Source organism: Oncorhynchus nerka, unplaced genomic scaffold (genome assembly GCF_034236695.1).
Source record: "Oncorhynchus nerka isolate Pitt River unplaced genomic scaffold, Oner_Uvic_2.0 unplaced_scaffold_2535, whole genome shotgun sequence".
NCBI lineage: Eukaryota > Metazoa > Chordata > Actinopteri > Salmoniformes > Salmonidae > Oncorhynchus > Oncorhynchus nerka.
In genome coordinates this window covers 5001-14570 of record NW_027038788.1, presented here as the reverse complement: position 1 = coordinate 14570, position 9570 = coordinate 5001, and the positions used below count along the sequence as shown (strand labels likewise).

Here is a 9570-nt window from a genome sequence, read left to right as displayed (position 1 = left end):
AACAATAAACAGGTTCATCAACAACAACAACACATAGTTCATATAGAGGACCACGCCTTCGACAACAATAAACAGGTTCATCAACAACAACAACAACATCAAACACATAGGTCATATAGAGGACAACAATAAACAGGTTCATCAACAACAACAACAACATCAAACACATAGGTCATATAGAGGACAACAATAAACAGGTTCATCAACAACAACAACACATAGGTCATAGAGGACAACAATAAACAGGTTCATCAACAACAACAACAAACATAGGTCATATGGTGGACAACGTCTTTGACGACAAACTGTCTAGGTCAGAATAGGAGTGCTGATCTAGGATCCAGTCTCCCTTTTAGAGCATAATGAATCAGACTGTTTGGACAGGAGGACAGCTGATCCCAGATCAGCAGACTATGAGACTGTCCTGAGAGGCTGTATAAAGACAGCCCTGATGTGACTTGAAGACTGTTGGGGCTGTTGAAGACTGTATTGTATTAAAGGCTATACCAGTAGAGTTATTATCAGGATTGTGATCAGATGAATGGAGTGCGTAGGGCCAACGTGGAGGCGGTGCTGAGAGTGGAGGAGGACGGAGGAAGACGGAGGAAAAGAAGAGGGTGGAGACCATATGTCAAGGAGTGGAGAGGTGGAGGACGACGTGGGGCTGAGCATGCTCATCGACCTCAGAACAACCAGTATGTTCTGACCAAGCCCAGAGACTCCACCATGCTCGATCAACACTTCATCAGGTCAGTACCAGCACAACCAACACTAATGGTCCTATACAAGGTCAGTCAGCTGTAGTGACTATATGAAGACTGTCCCTTAGTCCAGCTGAACACTAATGAAGACTGTCATGAGACTCCACTGTAATCTGACCATAAAGACTGTCCTGAGACTCCAGCTGTAATCTGACTATGAAGACTGTCCTGAGACTCCAGCTGTAATCTGACTATATGAAGACTGTCCTGAGACTCCAGCTGTAATCTGACCATATGAAGACTGTCCTGAGACTCCAGCTGTAATCTGACTATATGAAGACTGTCCTGAGACTCCAGCTGTAATCTGACTATGAAGACTGTCCTGAGACTCCAGCTGTAATCTGACCATATGAAGACTGTCCTGAGACTCCAGCTGTAATCCTATGAAGACTGTGACTCAGCTGTAATCTGACCATATGAAGACTGTCCTGAGACTCCAGCTGTAATCTGACCATATGAAGACTGTCCCTGACTGTCCTGAGACTCCAGCTGTAATCTGACTACATGAAGACTGTCCTGAGACTCCAGCTGTAATCTGACCATATGAAGACTCCAGCTGTAATCTGACTATATGAAGACTGTCCCTACAGCTGTAATCTGACTATGAGTCCAGCTGTAATCTGACCATATGAAGACTGTCCTGAGACTCAGCTGTAATCTGACCATATGAAGAATGTCCTGAGTCCAGCTGTAATCTGACTATATGGAAGACTGTCATGAGACTCCAGCTGTAATCTGACCCTGTCCTGAGACTCCAGCTGTAATCTGACTATATGAAGACTGTCCTGAGACTCCAGCTGTAATCTGACCATATGAAGACTGTCCTGAGACTCCAGCTGTAATCTGACTACATGAAGACTGTCCTGAGACTCCAGCTGTAATCTGACTATATGAAGACCGTCCTGAGACTAGCCAAATAATCTGACTATGAAGACTGAGTCCAGCTGTAATCTGACTATATGAAGACTGTCATGAGACTCCAGCTGTAATCTGACCATATGAAGACCGTAATCTGACTGAAGAGACTCCATCTGTAATCTGACTGAAGACTGTCCTGAGACTCAGCTGTAATCTGACTGACCCCTGAGACTCCAGCTGTAATCTGACTATGAAGACTGTCCTGAGACTCCAGCTGTAATCTGACTATATGAAGACTGTCCTGAGACTCCAGCTGTAATCTGACTATATAACTGCCCTGAGACTCAGCTGTAATCTGACTGAGACTGTCCTAAGTCCAGCTGTAATCTGACCATATAAAGACTGTCCTGAGACTCCAGCTGTAATCTGACCATATGAAGAATGTCTGAGTCCAGCTGTAATCTGACTATATGAAGACTGTCCTGAGACTCCAGCTGTAATCTGACCATATAAAGACTGTCCTGAGACTCCAGCTGTAATCTGACTATATGAAGACTGTCCTGAGACTCCAGCTGTAATCTGACCATATGAAGACTGTCCTGAGACTCCAGCTGTAATCTGACTACATGAAGACTGTCCTGAGACTCCAGCTGTAATCTGACTATATGAAGACTGTCCTGAGACTCCAGCTGTAATCTGACTATATGAAGACTGTCCTGAGACTCCAGCTGTAATCTGACCATAGACTGTCCTGACTCCAGCTGTAATCTGTCCTGAGACTCCAGCTGTAATCTGACTATATGAAGACTGTCCTGAGACTCCAGCTGTAATCTGACTATATGAAGACTGTCCTGAGACTCCAGCTGTAATCTGACTATATAAAGACTGTCCTGAGACTCCAGCTGTAATCTGACTATATGAAGACTGTCCTGAGACTCCAGCTGTAATCTGACTGACCTGAGATATGAAGACTGTCCTGAGACTCCAGCTGTAATCTGACTATATGAAGACTGTCCTGAGACTACAGCTGTAATCTGACCATATGAAGACTGTCCTGAGACTCCAGCTGTAATCTGACCATGAAGACTGTCCTGAAGCTGTAATCTGTGAAGACTGTCCTGAGACTCAGCTGTAATCTGAGTCCAGCTGTATCTGAAGACTGTCCTGAGACTCCAGCTGTAATCTGACTATATGAAGACTGTCCTGAGACTCCAGCTGTAATCTCCACTGTAATCTGATATGAAGACTGTCCTGAGACTCCAGCTGTAATCTGACCACCCTGAGACTCCAGCTGTAATCTGACTATATGAAGACTGTCCTGAGACTCCAGCTGTAATCTGACCATGAATGAAGACTGTCCTGAGACTCCAGCTGTAATCTGACTATATACTGAAGAGCTGTCCTGAGACTGTCCTGAGACTCCAGCTGTAATCTGACCATGAAGAATGTCCTGAGACTCCAGCTGTAACTGACCATATGAAGACTGTCCTGAGACTCCAGCTGTAATCTGACCATATGAAGACTGTCCCTGAGACTCCAGCTGTAATCTGACTATATGAAGACTGTCCTGAGACTCAGCTGTAATCTGACCATATGAAGACTGTCCTGAGACTCCAGCTGTAATCTGACTACATGAAGACTGTCCTGAGACTCCAGCTGTAATCTGACCATATGAAGACTGTCCTGAGACTACAGCTGTAATCTGACTATATGAAGACTGTCCTGAGACTGCTGTAAATGAAGACTGTCCTGAGACTCCAGCTGTATCTGACCTATGAAGACTGTCCTGAGACTCCAGCTGTAATCTGACTATATAAAGACTGTCCTGAGACTCCAGCTGTAATCTGACCATATGAAGACTGTCCTGAGACTCCAGCTGTAATCTGACCATATGAAGACTGTCCTGAGACTCCAGCTGTAATCTGACTATATGAAGACTGTCCTGAGACTCCAGCTGTAATCTGACTATATGAAGACTGTCCTGAGACTCCAGCTGTAATCTGACTATATGAAGACTGTCCTGAGACTCCAACTGTAATGTGACCAAATGGGTCTTCAAATGAAATTACAATTTTGCACAATTCTAATCTGTGTCCCTGTGGTGTCCTGTCCTGTTGTCTGTGATTGGCTGGTCAGGACCTGGTCTCCGTAGTGATGCTGTCTCTGCCATGTGGTTGGCTGTGCACTATGATGGGCCTGCCCCCCATGTTTGGTTACATCGTCTGTGGAGTCCTCCTGGGTCCCTCTGGACTCAACAGCATCAAGGTGAGACATGCAACAGTGTCTGCCTGTCTCTCTGTCTGTCTGTCTGCCTCTGTCTGCCTGTCTGCCTGTCTTTCTGTCTCTCTGCCTGTCTGCCTCTGTCTGCCTGTCTGTCTGCCTCTGTCTGCCTGTCTGTCTGTCTCTCTGCCTGTCTGTCTGCCTCTGTCTGCCTGCCTGTCTGTCTGTGTGTCTGTCTGTCTGTGTGTCTGCCTGCCTGTCTGTGTGTCTGCCTGTGTGAGAGAGAGTAATGTATCTCTGTGCAGTCTATGGTGCAGGTAGAAACGCTGGGAGAGTTGGGAGTGTTCTTCACTCTCTTCGTGGTCGGTCTCGAGTTCTCCCCAGAGCGACTTCGGAAGGTAGGCTGCCTAGTGTTGCATTCAACCCCCCCCCCTCACACACACACACACACACACACACACAGAGGTATTTTCCATCAGATATTAGCCTACATTCTTGAAATAGCAAAAACTATTAAAGGCCCAGTGCAGACATAAACGTGAATTCCCTGTGTTTTATATGTATTTCCACACTATGAGGGTGGAATGATACTGTGAAGTTGATGATGATGATGATGCCCTTCTAGTGGAACAGCTGTTTAGAACCACTGCCTGTTTTGGTGGGATGGAGTTTTGATCTGCCGGGTGACATCACCAGACAGGAAAGGACTTAACACTGGTGTGAAGTGTGTAACTCTGACCTACATTTTCACAGTGGGACTCAGAAACCCACATTCTTACATTCTTTCACCAACTCCGTCTCAGCAGAGAGCGACGTCTAACTCTCTCTCCTCTTCATTTCGCTATCTGTTTATCACACATTTCCTAATCAGTCTTCCTGCTTCCTCCCTCCCTCACTCTCTCCCTGGCCTCCCTCCCTCTCTCGCTCTCTCTCTCTCTCTCCCTGGCCTCCCTCCCCTCTCTTGCGCTCTCTCGCTCTCTCTCTCTCTCCCTCCCTCACTCTCTCTCCCTGGCCTCCCTCCCTCTCTCTCTCCCTCTCTCCCTCCCTCTCTCTCTCTCTCCCTGGCCTCCCTCCCTCTCTTGCGCTCTCTCACTCTCTCTCTCTCTCCCTCCCTCACTCTCTCTCCCTGGCCTCCCTCCCTCTCTCTCTCCCTCTCTCCCTCCCTCTCTCTCTCTCTCCCTGGCCTCCCTCCCTCTCTTGCGCTCTCTCACTCTCACTCTCTCTCCCTGGCCTCCCTCCCTCTCTCTCTCCCTGGCCTCCCTCCCTCTCTCTCTCTCTCGCTCTCTTCTCTGGAACGTGATAATTATATTGTGTTCATTTCAAGAGATGAAGACCATTTTATATGCGTGGACGTGTTCAACTATTCTTGTCACAAGAATGGTAAACAAACTAACATTTGACCAACGGGGACATTTTGTTGGTCCCCATGAGTTTAAATGCTATTTCTAGGGGGTTTAAGGTTAAGGTTAGAATTAGTGTTAGGTTTAAGAGCTAGGGTTAGTTTTAGGGTTAGGAGCCAGGGTTAGGTTTTTTGGTTAAGGTTGGGGTTGGGTAAGGGTAAGAGTACGGGTTAGGTTTTTGGGTTAAGGTTAGGGTAAGGGTAAGAGTACGGGTTAGGTTTTTGGGTTAAGGTTAGGGTAAGAGTACGGGTTAGGTTTTTGGGTTAAGGTTAGGGTAAGAGTACGGGTTAGGTTTTTGGGTTAAGGTTAGGGTAAGAGTACGGGTTAGGTTTTTGGGTTACGGTTGGGGTAAGGGTAAGAGTACGGGTTAGGTTTTTGGGTTAAGGTTAGGGTAAGGGTAAGAGTACGGGTTAGGTTTTGGGTTAAGGTTAGGGTAAGAGTAAGAGTACGGGTTAGGTTTTTGGGTTAAAGTTAGGGTAAGAGTACGGGTTAGGTTTTGGGTTAAGGTTAGGGTAAGAGTAAGAGTACGGGTTAGGTTTTTGGGTTAAAGTTAGGGTTAGAGTACGGGTTAGGTTTTGGGTTAAGGTTAGGGTAAGAGTACGGGTTAGGGAAAATAGGATTTTGAATGTGATTGAATTGTGTGTCCCCACCAGATTAGCTGTACAAGACTGTGTGTGTGTATTTAACATGTGTGTACTGTCCTATGTGTGTGTGCAGGTGTGGAAGATCTCTGTGCAGGGTTCATGCTACCTCAGTCTGTTGATGGTGGCTACAGGGCTGCTGTGGGGTCAGGTGCTGCATATCCGTCCCACCCAGACCGTCTTCATCTCCTCCTGTCTCTCTCTATCCTCCACACCACTGGTCTCACGCTTCCTGGCTGGGGGCGCCCGCGCTGACAAGGACGGTACGGAGACTACGTGTGTGTGTGTGTGTCTGTGTCTTTGTGTGTGTCTGTGTCTCTGTGTGTCTCTGTGTGTGTCTGTGTTGCTGTGTGTGTCTGTGTGTGTGTGTGTGTGTGTGTGTGTGTGTGTGTGTGAGACAGAGCGAGAGAGAGACTTGACTTCCAATGCTCTTTATTTTAATGTTAAAGAACCACCTGTCTTTAAATGAGTAACTGGCTACAAACATTAAAACTGTGTGTGTGTGTGTATGTTTGTGCGTGGTGTGTGTGTATGTTTGTGCGTGGTGTGTGTGTGTGTGTGTGTGTAGGGGAGCTGGACTACAGCAGTGTTCTCCTGGGGATGTTGGTAATGCAGGATGTTCAGCTGGGTCTGTTCATAGCCGTCATGCCCACCCTCATACAGGTGTCATCTGGCCACCTGGACAGGTGAGCACACACACACACACACACACACACACACACACACACACACACACACACACACACACACACACACAGCTATATATGCACTAGACACACCCTGTCCCAAAACTCAACTCATGCTAGTAAGGTATGTAGTTCTAATGTTTAATACTGTTGTGTCCTGTCTTCTGAGGGTCCTGTCTTGTCTTCTGAGGGTCCTGTCCTGTCTTCTGAGGGTCCTGTCCTATGTTCTGTCTTCTGAGGGTCCTGTTCTGTCTTCTGAGGGTCCTGTCCTGTGTTCTGTCTTCTGAGGGTCCTGTTCTGTCTTCTGAGGGTCCTGTTCTGTCTTCTGAGGGTCCTGTTCTGTCTTCTGAGGGTCCTGTTCTGTCTTCTGAGGGTTCTGTCTTCTGAGGGTCCTGTTCTGTCTTCTGAGGGGTCCTGTTCTGTCTTCTGAGGGTCCTGTCCTGTGAGGGTTCTGTCTTCTGAGGGTCCTGTTCTGTCTTCTGAGGGTCCTTCCTGTGTTCTGTCTTCTGAGGGTCCTGTTCTGTCTTCTGAGGGTCCTGTCCTGTGTTCTGTCTTCTGAGGGTCCTGTCCTGTGTTCTGTCTTCTGAGGATCCTGTCCTGTGTTCTGTCCTCCTAGCCCAGGTCCTGTTCTCGCTGTAAACCAGTGTTCTGTGTTGTGAGGCTGGTGTTCTGTGTTCTATCCTGTGTTCTGTAGTGTCCTGTTTGGAGGTCTGCACGTCCTCCTGCTCCTGTCCCAGGTCCTGTTCTCTCTGGCTATGGTACTACTGCTGTGTGTTCTCCTCAAATCCTTCCTGATTGGTCCTACTACAGGAAGCTCCATCTGAGTCTAAAGGCAACAAGGAGATCCTGGTTCTGGGGAGCTGCCCGTATTCCTCATGCTCACTATTCCCTCCTCTGAGATGAGCTCCCCCTCCTCTATCCTCTCCTCTGTGAGATATAGCTCCCCCTCCTCTATCCTCTCCTCTGTGAGATGTAGCTCCCCCTCCTCTGTGTGATATAGCTCCCCCTCCACTATCCTCTCCTCTGTGAGATGTAGCTCCCCCTCCTCTATCCTCTCCTCTGTGAGATGTAGCTCCCCCTCCTCTATCCTCTCCTCTGTGAGATGTAGCTCCCCTCCTCTATCCTCTCCTCTGTGAGATGTAGCTCCCCTCCTCTATCCTCTCCTCTGTGAGATGTAGCTCCCCTCCTCTATTCTCTCCTCTGTGAGATGTAGCTCCCCCTCCCTCTCCTCTGTGAGATGTAGCTCCCCCTCCTCTATCCTCCTCTGTGAGATATAGCTCCCCTCCTCTATCCTCTCCTCTGTGAGATGTAGCTCCCCCTCCTCTATCCCTCCTCTGTGAGATGTAGCCCCCTCCTCTATCCTCTCCTCTGTGAGATGTAGCCCCCTCCTCTATCCCTCCTCTGTGAGATATAGCTCCCTCCTCTATCCTCTCCTCTGTGAGATGTAGCTCCCCCCTCCTCTATCCTCTCCTCTGTGAGATGTAGCTCCCCCTCCACTATCCCTCCTCTGTGAGATGTAGCTCCCCCTCCCTATCCTCTCCTCTGTGAGATGTAGCTCCCCCTCCTCTATCCTCTCCTCTGTGAGATGTAGCTCCCCCTCCTCTATCCTCTCCTCTGTGAGATGTAGCTCCCCTCCTCTATCCTCTCCTCTGTGAGATGTAGCTCCCCCTCCTCTATCCTCTCCTCTGTGAGATGTAGCTCCCCCTCCTCTATCCTCTCCTCTGTGAGATGTAGCTCCCCCTCACTATCCTCTCCTCTGTGAGATGTAGCTCCCCCTCCCACTATCCTCTCCTCTGTGAGATGTAGCTCCCCCTCCCTATCCTCCTCTGTGAGATGTAGCTCCCCTCCTCTATGAGATGTAGCTCCCCTCCACTACTGTGAGATGTAGCTCCACCCCTCCACTGTGAGATGTAGCTCCCCCTCCACTATCCTCTCCTCTGTGAGATGTAGCTCCCCCTCCACTATCCTCTCCTCTGTGAGATGTAGCTCCCCCTCCACTATCCTCTCCTCTATGAGATGTAGCTCCCCCTCCACTGTGAGATGTAGCTCCCTCCACTGTGAGATGTAGCTCCTCTGTGAGATGTAGCTCCCCCTCCCACTATCCTCTCCTCTGTGAGATGTGCTCCCCCTCCACTATCCTCTCCTCTGTGAGATGTAGCCCCCCTCCACTATCCTTCTCTGTGAGATGTAGCTCCCTCCACTATCCCTCCTCTAGCCCCTCCTCTATCCTCTCCTCTGTGAGATGTAGCTCCTCCTCTGTGAGATGTAGCTCCCCCTCCTCTGTGAGATGTAGCTCCCCCTCCTCTGTGAGATGTAGCTCCCCCTCCTCTATGAGATGTAGCTCCCCCTCCTCTGTGAGATGTAGCCCCCCTCCCCATGAGATGTAGCTCCTCCTCTGTGAGATGTAGCTCCCCTCCTCTGTGAGATGTAGCCCCACTATTCTTCCTCTGTGAGATGTAGCTCCCTCCTCTGTGAGATGTAGCTCCCCCTCCTCTGTGAGATGTAGCTCCCCCTCCACTATCCTCTCCTCTGTGAGATGTAGCTCCCCTCCTCTATCCTCTCCTCTGTGAGATGTAGCTCCCCCTCCTCTATCCTCTCCTCTGTGAGATGTAGCTCCCCTCCTCTATCCTCTCCTCTGTGAGATGTAGCTCCCCCTCCTCTCTTCTCCAACAGAGGTTATGTTTCCTGTACAATCAAGTACTACAATTGACATTCCAATACAAATACAATACTGTGTCATTAGGGAGTTTATGATATAAATGGTTAAAATATATCCATTCTACCAAATGTATGTCAAATGATGTTTTCCCCCCGGCGTTTCCCAGGTGACAGAGTTCCTGGGCATTTCCATGGAGCTGGGCTGCTTCCTGGCTGGAGCGCTTCTCTCCTCGCAGGGTCACATTTGCACCACGGAGGTCATGGGCTGCATCGAGCCAATCAGAGACTTCCTCGCCATCATCTCTTCGCTCCATTGGTCAGAGAACTGAAGCTTACCCTCTGCAGT

General features: G+C 48.8%; 1 protein-coding gene across 1 annotated transcript in view; it reads left to right on the top strand.

Moving 5' to 3' along the window:
* LOC115116190 (transmembrane and coiled-coil domain-containing protein 3-like) overlaps positions 1-9553 on the top strand; it is a 27607-nt gene extending 18054 nt beyond the window's left edge. The window contains 3 exon segments of the mRNA XM_065014595.1: positions 7261-7364; positions 9240-9253; positions 9392-9553. Of these exon segments, the coding sequence (XP_064870667.1) occupies positions 7261-7364; positions 9240-9253; positions 9392-9553 (280 nt within the window).
* The last annotated feature ends 17 nt before the right edge of the window (positions 9554-9570 follow it).